This window comes from Pimephales promelas, chromosome 24 (genome assembly GCF_988280905.1).
Source record: "Pimephales promelas chromosome 24, fPimPro1.hap1.1, whole genome shotgun sequence".
In the NCBI taxonomy this organism is placed as follows: domain Eukaryota; kingdom Metazoa; phylum Chordata; class Actinopteri; order Cypriniformes; family Leuciscidae; genus Pimephales; species Pimephales promelas.
The window spans coordinates 17091201-17110149 of record NC_142792.1 but is presented as its reverse complement, the minus strand read 5'-3'; the positions used below and the strand labels follow the sequence as shown (position 1 = coordinate 17110149).

The following is an 18949-nucleotide window of genomic DNA, read 5'->3' as shown; positions in this document are numbered from 1 at the left end:
ATTTTATTTTCATTTCTAACTTTAGTTTTCTTTTTTTCAATGCTTTTTTGTTACTAACTTTATTCTCAGACGCGTAAACAATACAGATCGATTCTACACCAATAAAGCACACTAAACTAAAAATAATAGTGAGATAGGTCTAAGGCAAACAGCGTGGATAGACTTTTATTAAGTGAATATGAAGTGAATAGTTCAAATCTCATTAGCACACAGAGATATCGCAGTCACACCCACCCTGTGGCCTCTCCAGTCCAACACCATTCTTCAGGCACCACTGGACTGGCAGGATGCCCGGTGAGTTAGCGTGACACACCACACAAGTGGGCGGGGCTTCGGCAGTGAGGTCATCAACTGTGATCTGAAAGTAGTATTCATTGTAGATCTGCAGATCAGAGAGACTTGGTGTGAGACAGAGAGAGAGACAGAACGCCTGATGTCAGGGTCGGTGGCTAGTAATTATATCCTCAAGCATAATAACCCTTCATCTAGTGTGTGTGTGTGTGTGTGTAAGAACGTACTTTAGTTACAGACACAGGGAGAATGTGGAATGGTTCCACTGGTGAGACCATTTCAAGCTTCATTCCTGCCCTGAAGGAGTGTGTGTTTAAGTCAGCATGATCCTGAAACACACACATACAGAGATCAGATGTGAATGTTATCAAGATATTTGTGTAAAATGATGCCTCACTCCTTCAACTTTCTCAAAACACACACACACACACCTTAAAGACCTCCAATGGAAGTGGACTGTTTATGGCTTCAGCTGTGGCTTGATCTAAAGCTTCAGACCATTCTGAGCTGCTCCTCAAATCACAGCGATCTGAAAGAGAAAGAAAGAAACACAAGCTCATCCATCTATCTATCCACCTATTTAATCACCCCACTATTTATAAATCCATCCTTCATCCACCCATTCACCTTATCCATACATACATCATCCATGCATCCAAACAAGTCTTTATTCAACTATTTATTAAGCAATGCATTATCCATCCATCCATTCCTTTATCTATCCATCCATTTAATCAACTATCCAAACAACCGTTTATTCAACCAATTATTTATCAAGCATTCATCATCCATCCACTAACCATCAATCTGTCCATTTAACCAATTATACACTTATCCATCTATTTGTCCGTCCACCAATCCATTCATTCATCCATCCATCCAAACAAGTATTTATTCAACTAACTGTTTATCATTCATGTATCATTCATCCATCCGTCCATTTAACCAAGTATCCATACAGTTATCAGTCAATCCATCCATCCATCCATCCATCCCTTTATCTATCTATTCATTTAATCAACTATCCATATTTGAGCATCCATCCATCCAAACAAGTGTTTATTCAACTAATTTATCAAGCATGCATCATCCTTCCATCCGTCCATTTAACCAAGAATCCATTTAGTTATCGTCCATCCATCCATCCATTCATTTAACCAAGTATCCATACTGTTATCCATCTATCCATCCATCCCTTTATCTATCTATTAATTTAATCAACTATCCATGTTCAAGCATCCATCCTTTCAAACAAGTGTTTATTCAACCAATTTATTAAGCATGATGCATCATCCATCCACAATCCATCCACCCATACATTTAACCAACTATCCATACAGTTCTCCATCTATTTATCCATCCGCCCATCCACCCATCCATCCATGCATCCATGCATCCAAACAATAATTTATTCAACTAACTGTTTATCATTCATGTATCATTCATCCATCTGTCCATTTAACCAAGTATCCATTTAGTTATCCATCCATCCATCCATTCATTTAACCAAGTATCCATTTAGTTATCCATCCCTCCATCCATCCATCCATCCATTCATTTAACCAAGTATCCATACAGTTATCAGTCAATCCATCCATCCCTTTATCTATCTATTCATTTAATCAACTATCCATGTTCAAGCATCCATCCATCCAAACAAGTGTTTATTCAACCAATTTATCAAGCATGATGCATCATCCATGCACTATCCATCCACCCATACATTTAACCAACTATCCATACAGTTCTCCATCTATTTATCCATCCACCCATCCATCCATGCATCCAAACAATAATTTATTCAACTAACTGTTTATCATTCATGTATCATTCATCCATCTGTCCATTTAACCAAGTATCCATTTAGTTATCTGTCCATCCATCCATCCATTTAACCAAGTATCCATATAGTTATCCGTCTATCCATCCATCCCTTTATCTATTCATTTAATCAACTATCCATGTTCAAGCATCCATCCATCCAAACAAGTGTTTATTCAACCAATTTATCAAGCATTCATCATCCATCCACAATCCATCCACCCATACATTTAACCAACTATCCATACAGTTCTCCATCTATTTATCCATCCGTCTGTCCATCCACCCATCCATCCAAACAAGTATTTGCATCCAAACAAGTATTTATTAAACTGTTTATCATTCATGCATCATACATCCATCTGTCCATTTAACCAAGTATCCATAGTTATCCATCCAATCAAATATCCATGGTTATCCTTCCATTCGGTTAGCAATCCATCAAAGCATTTTTTTCATCCATGGAGCCTTCCGTCTATCCCAGTGTGTATTCAACTAACTATTTATCAATCCATCCATCAATCATCAACAATTATTCATCTAACCGTCCTTTTAACCAATTATGCATCATTTTATCTATCCATCAAAATATTTTTTCAACCTAATAGTCATCCATCCACCCAGAACTAACTGTTGTACAATATGTAATAATATTAGTGCCAATCAGTAATTTATATTACAGATAAGCAAATACGCTATCTCTCTTGCACACACAGACACTCACACACACAAGAACCTTGTTGTCAACGCTACACTGATACATAATCAATAAAATATTTTAGCTACTGAAAAGCTATGTGATTTTAAAATGTCATGCTATCACCTTGCTATTGAGACATGTAGTTAAACTAATTGCTTGGCTATTTGAAGCATCGCTACCACTTTACACTGCTGAGTCACAGTAGATGCAGGTAATCACACACTAACACAATCACACTCTCTCTCTTCTCAAAATAACTGCTTAGACAGCTCAAGTAATCAATACTAATTCTAGAGTGACTTTTGAACCAGTAACTGCCTGAAAAATGTCTTGAGATAAACATTTACACCTTTTAATACATTGACTGATGTCAATTATTTCTTACGCATTACTTAAGCATATCTCTTAAAAATGCAAGATCACGAGAAAACATGTTTTGAACTTACAATAGTGCAACCGAACAATTTGCATAAGAAAGGGGAAGCCTCAAGAAAAATGCAAAAGTAAATTTAAATTTAAAACTTTAAATGGAAAATTGTAAAAAGTTAATGAAAAAATGTTACTATTTCAATTTAAATGGCTATATCATTTAAAATCAACAATGGCTATATTTTAGAGTAGTTGCAAAGTCATTTATACCGATCAAATACAGGTTAACGCTCTCACCTGTGGGTGGTTTCATTGATAAATTATTCTCTTTGGCCCATCCCAGGGGGCGGAGCCTGTTGTCAAGGTAGAACATCCACCTGTAGTGGGCGGGGTCATTTAATCCAACATAGCTGAAGCATAAACGTCCACCGACGTTACGCTGGACTTGTGCGGCCCAGTACACGCTAGGTTCGGAGTCATCACGCACTTCCAAAACACAGCCAACCACGATCAGATCCACTGTGTTTTTACCTTTTAATGGCTGAGGCAAAGACATAATATTCTTCATTTAGGTGAATCATTTATCAAGGAATTTGCAACTTGATTCTGTTGCTGCCTTTGAATCCTCTGGGGAAGATTTAGCTTAAGAGTTTGGAAAAATGATGTGTTGTGCGTAATTTCGGATTAAATTTCTTTTTTAGCATTAAACACATACATTTTTTTCCCATAACTAATATTCTTATCACATGATCTATTTCAGTCTCGTTTAATTCACGTCAAATTAAATGTCGTATACTCTGATTAAGGCCATTCCAAATTTCAATTTCACCATAATTCGATGGTTCTCAACCAGTGGGTTATGACCCAAGAGTGATAATAATGTAGCCAATAAACGTAATTTTGTTATTGTGGTGCAGTTTTATCTGTCACTTTGTATAGGCTGATAATATCATCATATTTGCTCCAATGTTTGTTCCACGTGATAGGCTGGTAAATCTCACTTCTGCTGTTGTTTAATCATTTACAAAATTGTAAATGTTAAGGACATTTTTGTAACATCAGTGTAACATCATTCTCACCCCTTCAAGAAGGTTAGCCGGTGCCGTCCGTGAACCTGTGAGCTCTTTGATAAGAAACTCAGCCCAGTCACTGTACTTCTCTTTAATAGCTGAAATGAATCAAGAAAGAGCACATAATGAATTTCACACACTATAAATTCAAATACACAGACAATTCCATACTTTTGTGACTGGAACTAATGTATTTCGTTGCTGTTTGATAATATCCACCATGCACATGTTTGTGTGTGTTTTTGTGTAGAATTTATATAAAATCAACACATGCAGGCATACATACAGTCAGATTCAAAAGTCAGAGATCACAGTGAAAATGTTTTATTTTGCATTTTTGTCTAATTCCATACCAAGTTGTTCATCAAATATTATATTAAAGTTGAACCAAAAAGCCAATATATTTATATATATATACTCACCTAAAGGTTTATTAAGAACACCTATTCAATTTCTCATTAATGCAATTATCTAATCAACCAATCACATGGCAGTTGCTTCAATGCATTTAGGGGTGTGGTCCTGGTCAAGACAATCTCCTGAACTCCAAAGTGAATGTCAGAATGGGAAAGAAAGGTAATTTAAGCAATTTTGAGCGTGGCATGGTTGTAGTATTTCACAATCTGCTCAGTTACTGGGATTTTCACGCACAACCATTTCTAGGGTTTACAAAGAATGGTGTGAAGAGGGAAAAACATCCAGTATGGGGCAGTCCTGTGGGCAAAAATGCCTTGTTGATGCTAGAGGAGAGGTCAGAGGAGAATGGGCCGACTGATTCAAGCTGATAGAAGAGCAACTTTGACTGAAATAACCACTCGTTACAACCGAGATATGCAGCAAAGCATTTGTGAAGCCACAACACGCACAACCTTGAGGCGGATGGACTACAACAGCAGAAGACCCCACCGGGTACCACTCTTCAATACAAATTGGAAAAAGTGGCTACAATTTGCAAGAGCTCACCAAAATTGGACAGTTGAAGACTGGAAAAATGTTGCCTGGTCTGATGAGTCTCGATTTCTGTTGAGACATTCAGATGGTAGAGTCAGAATTTGGCGCAAACAGAATGAGAACATGGATCCATCATGCCTTGTTACCACTGTGCAGGCTGGTGATGGTGGTGTAATGGTGTGGGGGATGTTTTCTTGCCACACTTTAGGCCCCTTAGGGCCAATTGGGCATCGTTAAAATGCCAAGGCCTACCTGAGCATTGTTTCTGACCATGTCCGTCCCTTTATGGCCACCATGTACCCATCCTCTGATGGCTACTTCCAGCATGTCACAAAGCTTGAATCATTTCAAATTGGTTTCTTGAACATGACAATGAGTTCACTGTACTAAAATGCCCCCCACAGTCACCAGATCAGTCAGCACCTTGTTGAGTCAATGCCACGTAGAAGCAGTTCTGAAGGTGAAAGGTGGTCAAACACAATATTAGCATGGTGTTCCTAATAATCCTTTAGGTGAGTGTATACTGTATATATATATTTTTATTTTATTTTATCAACATTTCTCTAACATCCACAGATTTACAGTTTCACCATTTAACGGACTTCCTCTCCCAAACATCTTGCTACTTCCTTCCCAATGGTGTCAGCCACATAAATTATTCATACATGCATTACGAACACATACTGTATAACAAGAAGTCAATTTCTGAATTTTAGTGTCTAGATGGACACAAACCTCCTGCTTTCTGCCTAATTCTACATGGTACCGCCTCAGAGAGAAGTGCTAGTTAGTTACATGTTAGAGAAGAACAACACATTAATCATGACGACTTGTGCACCGTTTGCACAAACTGTGTTTGCGTCAGCAGAATTCACACTGCTGAAGTTCTACAAGGTGGCCAGCGTGGTTGTTGACTGTTAGCTTGACTCTAAGAGCCAAATACTGTCTCTGCCCCGTTACGTCACAACCTCTTCGCACAATAACACATGACACCACTCACAAGGGTGTGAGCTCTGCCCTGACAGAGAGAGACCGTTGTAGGGTCAACAATTGGCCAATGATCCTACTGATGTAATTTCATTTTTGAAGATCATTTTACATCAACACAAAAATAATGTTCTTGATCAATATAGTCAACTTCTTTTCCAGTAAATCGTTTCCAAATTTACCAGAAAAGCTAAATTTGCAATTTTGCATAAGATGGATCATGATGCGATTATTACATAATTATCATACAATAATTATACGATTATTACATAAGCATTACAATCATTTAGGCTTCTTCCATTTAGTCTTTTACAGTGTAAAAAGTGATCAGTTGACTTAACTTCAAAAAATTGAGGAAACCCATTGCCTTAAAATTAAGTAAATAAAATTCGCGCTAAGAAAAAAATAATGTGGAATTGTCAAGTTCACATAACTTGTTTTTTTTTGTTTGTTTTTTTCAGGCAACGGGTTTCCTAATTTATTTAAGTAAGTGAACTGAACACTTTTTACAGTGGAGATGCACAGTAGCAAGTTGTTAAATTTTAATAAATGGGACTGATGTATAGTAAAATTGGAGTGAACGAAGAACAGGATTTGTTTTGCAGTATAATTGAAAGTGTTTTCTGCTCTGTCATTGCATTGTGTGCCTCAACTTGATGTGTTACAGACAGGAATAGAGCAACTACTTTTGATACACTTTAAATTCATCACCAAAGTTGTTTTACAACAAGCCTGGTTTAACTTAGGAATTTCCATTTGGTAAGCATTTGCTTCGTTTAATATAATTGCTGTCTAGAAACAAAAAAAGATATTAACAAGATCTCATTTGGGGGTTTTGCCGCCCTGTGATATGTAATTATGGCTTCAAGAGATTTTTGTAGATATTTTTTTATAAATATGTTGCAAAGTTGACTTAAACTCCATTGTGGCGCATTTTCTTAAATTGCTCTTGGCTGCACAGACTTGTTCGGATCACATAAATAAATGCATAATTTACCACAACTCAAAGAGACACGAGCCGTTTGCATTTCCTTTTTTCCGGACTAGGGAGTCTCTATGCAAATATTCATTATGCAAAAGCAAATTTGCATATCTTCCAACAACTCTTGTGTAAACAGCGGGCCAGATTTAAAGAGTTTCTCTCGCTCATGTAATCAAGGCAATTATTCAAGAGAGGAAGGGAAAACCAAACACCGTGAGTTGAAGGAAGAGCAGTGTTGTGATACTGACTCACTGTTACAGGAGAAACAACCTGTTCTGTGTTTCTGAAGTGGATAACACCATTTCCTGTGTGCCTGCCAATAGTACATCCAGGATACTATTTTTAACAGCAAAAGGTCATTGCTTAATCAAGTTAACTCAAGGATATTTGACTGGTTTGTGTTTTTAAAATAATGCATCCAAACCCCCATAAACACCCTATTCTTCAGTATTATTTCCCACTGAACATTTAATCGGAATTTTCTTATTCTCTTATTTGATTTAGTAGATTAAATTTTTATATATATATATATATATATATATATATATATATATTATTGTAATTATTTATTGTATATGTAACGGAGGCCAGCTGGTAGTTGCTGTGCGAGTAAACCTCACTCCCCTGATCTCAATAGACGCTCCTTGTTAGAGCGCCCGACTCTCATTCCGGAGACCCGAGTTCGAGGCCCGCTCGGAGCAGGTCGAGTGGGACCCGGGCGGAGGGGTTACATATAGTAAAGTTAATTATACAGTATTTTTTTCCAATTATACAATTGTAAGTAATTATGTAAGCATATAGTACCAATAAAGCATTGTTGTTTCTTGAATTGTAGTTATTTTTATAAATTAATTATTGCAAATGAAATGTGTGTGTGTGTGTGTGTGTGTATGTGTATATATATATATATATATATATATATATATGAAGAGTTCAGATGCAAAAGCCTCTAAGTGCCATTTGAAATTTTCTTCTAAAATTATCATTTTTAACAAGCTTATATATTTAAGTTCAGTAATTTCACTTAAATGGCAATGAAGATTACCTATTAATTGTCATTTAAGTGAAATTACTGAACCTAAATATACAAGCGTGATAAAAATGGTCATTTTAGAAGAAAATTTCAAATGGCATTTAGAGGCTTTTGCATCTGAACTCTTCATATATACATACATACTGTGTATATACAGTATATACATATATATATATATTATTACATACATATCAACATATATATTATTACATACATATCAACATTATTATGGTGTTACAAATGCATTTAGTTAAGTTACTAGGTTATCATAAGGTTGCTTAAAGTTAAAGTTGCATAAAAAACTTTATAAAATAATTTTTTAATTATTTTAATTAAAATACAGAATTGTGTATATGTATGTATGTATGTATATATATATATATATATATATATATATATATATATATATACTGAACACACATTAGATTTAGATTGTATTGATATTCAGGGTTTAACATTTATTTAACTTTAATATTGAATTTAATACAATGCAAAACAATTAATAATGCACTACAGAATACGATTTTATTTAACCACCCACAAGAAGTCATTTTACCACAGAAATATATGAAGGGTCTGTCCCATATATTCTATCACTATATAAAACCATCACAGAAGTAGCAATAAAATAATGTGAAACATCATAGTATAGGCTACAATATTAGTGTGTGTAAGACCTGCACTACTGTAATTCAGCTCAAATAGCTCCAATAAGAAAAAGTTGAGTCTGACTGTGTGTGTGAAAGAGTGCTTGTGGCAAAACGCCGCTGTGTCCCAGCGTGTAATCTCTGCAGCACGAGTGTGTACGCTAATCGCTCGAGTACGGGAGTGTGCGACCGTTGCCATGCCAACAACCCCCCAGCGTCTAAGCGCTCGGCTCAGGCCGCTTGTTCGACACTCTTCACTGGAACGGGATCATTTCATCACATTAGCGCATGACAATGAACTTCAACACACCTTTATGCGATTAATCTTTATATTCAATGTGTGTTTGAGTGTGTGTGTGTTTAGTAGCTTCCTGAATGTTTAATAGCTGTTAAACATCCACCTTTATAAATGAATGAATGAATAATTGATTCAGTTTATACAGAACACAGGTTAAGCGAAATGGACCTTATTTACTTTGTAAAAAGTAAAGCCATTATGTTAACACTGTCTAAAGTAATAGTACGACCAACTAGCAGTTAGTCAAAGGGCGATCAGTCTAACTTTTTAGTGTCAAATTAGACTACGACTGCATCTATGTTTTTTATGTAAGTAGCTTTAAACAGTTATGAACAACTAACCTTTAAGACTAGTCTTAGCAGTTTATACAACCGACCCCTGTCCAAATATACAAAAAGTGTTTGAAATTTTATCAAAATTTAATCATTTGTTGGTTGATGTCAGAAATCCACCCATCTTTGTACGGTATTCCTCTTACTTTGTTTTTTGGCCGCCTCTCTCTCTATATATATAGATATATACACATAAATATGTATTTTCATAATTTTTCCTGATGTGGACTTATGATTTGAACTAGTACTGTCAAATCGATTAATCGAGATTAATAGCATCTAAGATAAAAGTTTGGGGTAACACTTTCAAATGATGTTTATTAGTTAAGATTAGTTGCACTCTAAACAATGCTGGGTTGTTTCAACCCAAATTTGGGTCAAACATGGACAAACCCAAATGCTGGGTTAAAAATGTTAAAAATTACAGTTGAAAGTGAAAGTTGAAGTTGGGTTAAAATTTTAAATTACATTTTTAACCCAACATTTGGGTTTGTCCATATTTGACCCAAATTTGTGTTAAAACAACCCAGTGTTGTTTAGAGTGTAATCTATTATATTATTAACTAACATGAACTAACAATGAGCAAAACATGTGTTACACTACAGTATGTATTAATCTTTGTTAATGTTAGTAAAAAAATACAGATGTTCATTGTTTGTTCATATTAGTTCACATTTCATTAAATAATGTTAACCAATTCAACCTCTGATTTTAATGATGTATTATTAAATGCGGAAATTAATATGAACTAAGATTAATAAATGCTGTAGAAGTACAGTTCATTCTTAGTTCATGTTAACAAAGGTAGTTAACTAATGAACCTTATTGTTACCATTGTTTGTATGTGTGTATAATCCTAAAAAGTGAGTCACATTTTAGCAAACATTTTTAGTATATCTACTCAAGGAAATGAAACTCGGATATGTTTTAGACTAGTCATTGTGCTGTTTGTATAGCAGGATATAGTATTTACTGTCTTCTGAAAATGATTTACCGTACAGCCATTTTTGTCAAAATAGCTGGCAGCGAAAGTGAATACACCCTAAGTGAACATGTCCAAATTGTGTTCAAAGTGTCAATATTTAGTGTGAGCACCACTGTTATCTAGCACTGCCTTAATCCCCCTGGGCATGGCATTCACCAGAGCTGCACAGGTTGTTGCTGGGATCCTCTTCCACTCCTCCATAATGACATCATGGAGCTGCTGGCTGTTAGACACATGACGCCTCTCCACCTTCTGCTTGAGGACGCCCCACAAGTGCTCAATAGGGTTCAGGTCTGGAGCAGCACAGTCTCATCCCAAGACGTCATACAACTGATGCTTTTGACCATACGTCAACATTCGCCTTTAAACGTCGGTTAGATGACGTTATCGAATCACCTAACTGACGTTAAAGGTAAAGCGTCAGTTGGATGACACCCCAGGATCGTCATCTAACCGACGTTTAAGGGTAGGGATGTTGACGTATGGTCAAAAGCGTCAGTTATATGACGTCTTGGGATGAGACTGTGTTATCTGGAGACATACTTGGCCACTCCATCACCTTCAGCTTCCTCAACAAGGCAGTTGTCATCTTGGCGGAGTGTTTGGGGTCGTTTTCAAGCCGTTCGGCCCAGTTTCTGAAGGGAGCGCATCAAGCCCGTTCTCATCCTTTGGCGTCATATAGGTGACGCCATATGACATTTCGTCGAAATACTACGGACATGGCACCCTCATAGGCGTCATTTACGGGGGGGGGCGGGTGGGACATGTCCCCACCACTTTTTGCCAGGGTCGATTTTGTTCCTACCACTCTTGAAACATCTCGCAGCACAGATTAGAGCCCGACCGATAAAGGATTTTGAAAGCCGATACCGATACAAATATTTGTTGGCTTTAAAATCCGATATTCCGATATATCGGCCGATATTTTATTTATTTTTTATTTTTTATTTCAGAAACGACGCGCTATGAAAGAAATACTTCAGTCACATTGTCAAAAGTTAAAAGGACAGTCAGTCAACTACACTGTAACAACATAACGTAACTATTATTAGCTAATTCAGCTTCACTCTCGGCTTATTTAACAGCAGCAAAACTGGACGTGGTTGTCAGTATAGTCAACGACTGTGTAGAGTGCCCTCTGGTGGACAAACTCTCAACACTCATGACATGGTTCAAGCGAGTTTCGTACGTCTTTATTTTATTTTTGAAATATTCATTTATCGGCCATTATAACTGCGGATACCGATTTTTTGGAAAATGCCTAATATCGGCCGATATATCGGTCTGGCTCTAGCACATTTCCAGTTAACAGCATTCGTTTCATTTGTTTGTTAAATAACAGGCGATCTAGCACTGAAACGCGTTGTCTTCTCTCGGAAACGCGCTTCAATCTGTTGCGGAGATTCGCTCCGGTGAAATCACAATTCAAAATGCACATAAACGTGTCCCTGTTTCTCATGGGTTCTAATCCGCTCTCGTATATTTTTTCCCCCTCATCAAAACATATACAACCACTGATAACGGGGTAACCACTGATAACCACTGTCACGGGGATTTCGGATGCCCCAACGCCTGTGATGAGACGACTCAACGCCTGCGATATGTTATGGCGCCGTTTGATTCATAAACAATATTTATATTTAATATTTATATTTAAACAATATGAATGTAAGCCAGAGGAGAACTGGCCCCCGACTGAGCCTGGGTTCTCCCAAGGTTTTTTCTCCATCCAATCTGATGGAGTTTGGTTCCTTGCCACTGTCGCCTTGCTTTTGGCTTGCTTTGAGCTTGCTCAGTTGGGGTTATTTAGTGTTTAGCAATGTTGTTGATCTGTGTTGTGCTACTTTCATGTTATCACTGTGAAGCTGCTTTGATACAATCTGTATTGTGAAAAGCGCTATATAAATAAATGTGACTTGACTTGACTTGACTTGATAAACATTATATGTTTTGATGAGGGGGAAAAAAAAACTATATACGAGTGCGGATTAGAACCTCGAACCTCCCGAGTCCCGAGACACGCTAGGCAAAAATTCTACCTCTGGACCATCACTGTACATATACAATCAAGGGCGTATATACTCTATATACTCACTATACTCAGACATTGCGCTCATTTTTATTTATGTACATCAGAAAGCTACAGGACATCGTCTTTCAAAACATGACCTACTGACCTACTCGGCACCCTTTATCGTCAATATAGCACGCAGAACCCAAGGCGTCATACAGGTGGCTGGCATCCTTTAACGTCGATATGAGACGCAGACCCTACCCCAGACCTAAACCTACCCATAACAGTGCGTGTTATATTGACGCTAAAGGGTGCCATGTGCGTAGTATTTCGACGAAATGTCATATGGCGTGACCTATAGACCCCTCTTGCGCCGACGTCACAGTTACGTCACGGCGCTAGCTGGAGGCAAAACAAAGTGAAAACTGGAGGCGGCCAATACAAACCAGCACAGATTCGGCTACATAATAAGGAGCTTAAACTATTGTAACTATTTTTAAATGTCGTCTTGTTGTGTTGTTTGGTGCAAGAATTATTGAAAATGAATATGCTGTGTCTGGATTTTTTATTTCTAGAAAATATTCACATCATTAAAATCACACCGTTATGTCACTCTTTACATTGTCGTGGTCTCGGCAGAACTGCGGATCGTACACGCAAGATCTAAAGATTTATATGCCCTCAGTTTCTCTTTACGATCGGTTTCTCTATAAGGTAGATGTAGAAGTCAGGCCACTCAACCGAGGTAACGTAACGTTAATCCTGTCAGATCGTCCATGCGTTGAGTGAGCGTGTAGGCGGATACGGGTCGGCCAATCTGGTTCCGTCCATTAAAGATAACTTTTGGAAATAACAATCGCGGTCCTGGACACTGAGTGACCTTACACATTAAGAAAAAATTGGATTTTCTCCAGTCATTGTTAAAAAAACAAGCTAACAATACTTGCTAACTAGCGTTATTGAAGCGGCCAGAGGGATCGTTCTGCCTCCACCTAAGCTCCGCCCACAAAAACACGTCACCGTTTACCAACTGAAAAGGGGTCTATATGACGCCAAAGTCACAGTACATATTGGAATTCATGTTTCTCAATGAAGCGCAGCTCCCCAGTACCAGCCCCAGACCTTGATGCTGCCACCACCATGCTCAACTGTAGGCAAGACTCAGTTTTCTTGGTACTCCTCATCAGGGCATCGCCACACATGCTGGACACCGTCTGAGCCAAATAAGTTTATCTAAGTCTCATCTGACCACAGGACATGGTCTAGTAATTCATGCTCTTGGACTGTTTGCGGGCTTTCTTGTGAGCCAGCTTCAGAAGCGTCGTTCCTTCTGGGACGACGGCCATGCAAACCCACTTGTTGCAGTGGGCGGCATTACCCTGGACTGAACTGTAACTCAGTTTCAGGGTGTTTCAGGTGTCTTCTTATGGCCTAGGTCACCTTTGTGGACAGCAACAATTCAAATTCACAAATCCTTAGAGAGGTCTTTGCCATGTTGAACATCCAGAGAGAATTGTACTCAAAGCGCACATTGTAACTGCTCTAATACAAGATACAACAATTTGTATGGTCCTGTCAAGCAGACAAAAACACGAACATGATGAATAGGACACGTGGCTTTGCGTGGCTTTGCACTCACTTTTGTTGCCAGCTATTTTGACAATAATGGCTGTACGTTGAGTAATTTTCAGAGGACTGTACTATACAAGCAGCACAATGACTACTATCCAAGTTTCATTTCTATGGTATTGTCCCTTGAGTAGATATACTAATGTGTTTGCTAAAACGTGAGGGGTATACTCCCTTATATCGGATACTTTACATAAAATCGATTTGAAAAAAAAACTAAAATTTTACATCAAAAATTCTCATAATTTACGAATAAAAGGTAGGTAATGTTATATACTCAGTTCTGTTTTCATGGAATATCATCCGTCACGTGTTTATTTGTCTTAGTTTCCCGCCAGTCATCAGTTGACACTCATCCGATAATCAAACCTATTCGTCATCTCCTCCATTATTACTTTATATTTATGATTGTTCGGTTCTATTTAATGGTTCTTCCAACAACAACAACAAAAAAAAGAAAGAAAAAAAACTGGCGGGACATTATCCATTAAGTTTATGGACATTTCGTTTAACCCTAAAAAACAAGGCAATGGAATGGGTTTTTGTCATTAGTCCAGAATCTGTTCTTGATATAACCTTGTTTTACAGTTATTTTCCACATAAACATACCACGTACTTATTGTAGTAATAACAATAACTGGGTAAAAACGAGGTACTAACCCTGATCCTATACCACTAAACCATAACCTTAACACAAGTACCTTATTTTATGCAGTACTTTCCTGGGTAAGTACACTTAAAATAAAGTGCAAACATTACTTTTAATGAACAAATTGGCTTGAATCAGTTGAAACTGCTGTCGCGTCCTAGTCGAATTGAAACCAAGAGAAGTGAGGGTGCACTTACTTTATGAAATGGTTTCATTTACACAAACAATCTTTTTCAAAACTTTACATATGCCTGGTTCTTAGTATCATGGTGTTTCCTTGAGAATCAATGACTGCTTTCAGCCTTTTGTAACAGTTCTGTATGAGTGCTTCAATTGTCCTGAGTGCCAAAGCTGAATCTCAACATCATAAAGTCACTGTGGGGAAGAAATCAAATGTGCAGAGCATGCTGGGAAACCAACAAACTTACAGGAGCTGGAGGCTTTTTGTCAAGAACAGTGGGCAGCTTTGCTACTCAGGAGAAACTGAGGACTCATACAACATCACAAAAGACGATAAACAGAAAAGGAGAACCAATGGTATGTAATTATTTGAACAGAATAGGCCATAAAAAAAGTCTTATTTGTCTTATGAAATGTATGAATAATGAATTGTAGGATCCCTTTTTATTAAAACATGATAAAATCTTATTTTACAAGATGTATTTACATTTTTGAACAGAACTGTGGTTTATCGCTCTGTGTTGTTATTAACTAAAACTATTAAAAATCTTTTTAATGGAAATAAAGCTGATCAACACATAAACATTACACAAACGCAATTTTTTTTTAGAAATGTTGCTTAATAAATGAAGTTGAAGTATGAACTTAAAATAAAAAACAAACACAACTATATAGAATTATTTAAATAAAATATACATAAACTATTCACACATGACAAAAGCAAAATTACTATATATATATATATAAATGAAGAGTTCAGATGTAAAAGCCTTTAAGTGCCATTTGAAATTTTCTTCTAGAATGATCATTTTTATCAAGCTTGTATATTTAAGTTAAGTTGCACTTAAATTGCAATGAAGATTACCTATTAATTGTCATTTAAGTGAAATTACTGAACTTAAATATACAAGCTTGATAAAAATTATCATTCTAGAAGAAAATTTCAAATGGCACTTGGAGGCTTTTGCATCTGATCTCATATGTATTATTTATATATATATATATACATATATATATATATATATATATATATATAACTGAAAATATGAAATGTTAATTCAAATAATAATAATAACTTATATAATAATAATACTAAACACTGTTATAAATGCAAAATATATATTGGTACCAAATCGGTTATCAGCCTATTTTAGAGATATTTTTATTTATTACTGGTTATAAAATTGTGCTTTTTTCCCCCCAATTTTAACATGTAGATCATATTTAGGTTGCCATAAGCTAACACACAGAGTTAATAATAATAATAATAATAATAAACACTCATAATTTAACTCTTCCTTGCCAGCATTTAAAAAAAAAGAGTTGAAGTTGAAATTATGTCAATTGCAATTGCATAATAAATGTAATCTTATTTCAATCAGATCTCATAATGAATATTCATATTTAATAGTGTACATTATAATTTTACCTACATTCAAGGATTTACTATAATTAATTTTAGATTTATTTATTTATAATAAGTAGCTGTACATTCATTTTATTTTTTAATTTTATAGATTTTTATAAGATTTTATAATATAATATTTTATAATATATAATATAATTTTATAATATAATATTTATAATATTTTATAAGATTTTTTATAAGATTATTTTTATAGATTTTTATTTTTATAAACCAGATTTTCTGGTTTAAACCTTTCTCTTTATGCACTGTTAAGAAATTTGCTGCCTTAAATGATGTACAATCAACTTTTCGACTTATTTCAACTTAAATTACATTAAACGGACTTAAAACATTTAGTTGAATCTTCATAACTTTTTAAACCTAATTTTATGTAATATTTTGAGTTAAAACAATGTAAAAACATACGTTGTCATAACATACTGAAAATATTGTTTTTTTTACAGTGTGATTCCCCTCCCCCGACAGCTACAGAACTGTTAAAATCATGTGTACCGATGGACAAATGCACAAACATTTAACTCCATGGCCACAGAAACAGAAAAAAAAACATGTTTAAAATAATATCCATGCAAACGTGTGCGTGCATCTAGTGAACCATGCCAGGCTGAGTACTTTACATATGACCTCCAGGGTTGCCTTAACTTTGTGCGTCTCGGCTACACAAATGCATGCAAATACACAAGCTCACACTGACACTATACCATGAACTTCACACATCTCTCTCACACACTCGCACATACTTCACCTAACACATAGAAGACACAAACAGGCATAAGGAACAAGGAAGGAAGACAGAAAATCTTTGAGGAATGAAAAAGAATAACTCTGAGAAAGATGGGGCAAGAGATATGAAAAGATCCAGAACGGGATAGACATAGAGACAGATCAATCATGCATCTTGATACATGGGTGTAGATTTGGGTACAGTTGTAAAGTTGAAGAACTAGACTTTCATCCATGGAACACAGAGAGAGTTATTTCGACTCACTCTTTTTCATGTAATTATAATGAATATAATAAATGTTGTCAATGTGATCAGTGTGCCATTTTTCACATTTTCTGAAGTCATACAATAGCTTATCTAGTTCTAATCATAAAAAGGAAAAGTAAGAAGAATTAGAAATAAAATTTGCTAATGACAAAAAGCGATAGAAAGGCAAGAATTTTAGTGAATTAAAACTTAAATTTTGTCAGTTCATCAAAGAAAACTTTTCACAATTTCTCATTTTATGTTCCATGGAAGAAAGAAAGTCAAACCGGTTTGGAGGAATTTGAATTCTTAAGCCATTTAAAAGAGACTACTGAATAATAGATAGTTATACAGTTTTGTTTTGTACAATTCTGACCTAATCTTGCTTTTAACAAACCAAGCAAGTCATCATTATGCTTTTTTTGTTGAGCAGCTTTGACATTTTGATTCCACAAGAAACACAGAGTGGGTAGATGATGACAGAATTTACAGTAAAATGTAAATAATCTGTGGGAACTGTAGATTTCTGCCCCATTGTTTTAGACAACCCCTTTTTATATTATTTTAAAGATACACTCTAAAAATGCTGGGTTGTTTTAACTCAACTTTGGGTCAAATATGGACAAACCCAAATGTTGGGTTAAAAATGTGATTACAAAATTTAACCCAATCGCTGTGTTTGTCCATATTTGACCCAAAGTTGGGTTAAACAACCATTGACATACAAGTCCCTATCTTATAAATGTTTGTTTCCACCACAGAATGAAAAATAAAAAAAGAGAAAAAAAATCTGACTTTTTTTCTCACAATCGAGTTTACATCTCGCAATTCTGCCATTATTTCTCAGAATTATGAGATATGAAGTCAGAATTGCGAGATATAAAGTCAGAATTTTGAGATAAAACTATTCTGAGGGGAAAAAAGTTAGTATTTTTTCCCCTTAGAATTGGCCTGACAATTGCGAGTTTATATCTCACAATTCTGAGAAAAGATGTCAGAATTTCAACATATAAACTCAAGCAATTATGTGTTCTAAAGTCATAATTGTGAGATAAAAAGTCGCAATTCTGTTTTTTTTTTCTCAGAATAGCGAAATCTCGCAATTCTGACTTTATATCTCGCAATTCTGACTTTAAATCTCGCAATTCTGACTTTATATCCCACAATTCTGACTTTATATCTCGCAATTCTGACTTTATATCTCGCATATCTGACTATATCACGCAATTCTGACTTTATATCTCGCAATTCTGACTTTATATCTCGCAATTCTGACTTTATATCTCGCAATTCTGACTTTATATCTCGCAATTCTGACTTTATATCACACAATTCTGACTATATCTTGCAATTCTGACTTTATATCTCGCAATTCTGACTTTATATCCCGCAATTCTGACTTTATATCTCGCATATCTGACTATATCACGCAATTCTGACTTTATATCTCGCAATTCTGACTTTATATCTCGCAATTCTGACTTTATATCTCGCAATTCTGACTTTATATCACACAATTCTGACTATATCTTGCAATTCTGACTTTATATCTCGCAATTCTGACTTTATAAGACACAATTGCGACTTTATATCACACAATTCTGACTTTAT

At 35.8% G+C, this 18949-nt stretch overlaps 1 protein-coding gene and 1 long non-coding RNA gene across 3 annotated transcripts in view; one reads left to right on the top strand and one right to left on the bottom strand.

Annotated features, from left to right (window-relative positions):
- LOC148965197 (uncharacterized) overlaps positions 1–18949 on the top strand; it is a 106761-nt gene that overhangs the window by 64521 nt on the left and 23291 nt on the right. The window lies entirely within an intron of this gene.
- Positions 1–18949, bottom strand: part of sfmbt2 (Scm like with four mbt domains 2) — a 50227-nt gene that overhangs the window by 14470 nt on the left and 16808 nt on the right. For both annotated transcript variants that reach the window (XM_039668550.2, XM_039668551.2), the window contains 5 exons: positions 4261–4349; positions 3479–3722; positions 723–820; positions 519–620; positions 235–382 (listed from right to left, as the gene is read on the bottom strand). In XM_039668550.2, coding sequence (XP_039524484.2) covers positions 235–382; positions 519–620; positions 723–820; positions 3479–3722; positions 4261–4349 — 681 coding nt within the window. The remainder of the gene's footprint in view (positions 1–234; positions 383–518; positions 621–722; positions 821–3478; positions 3723–4260; positions 4350–18949) is intronic.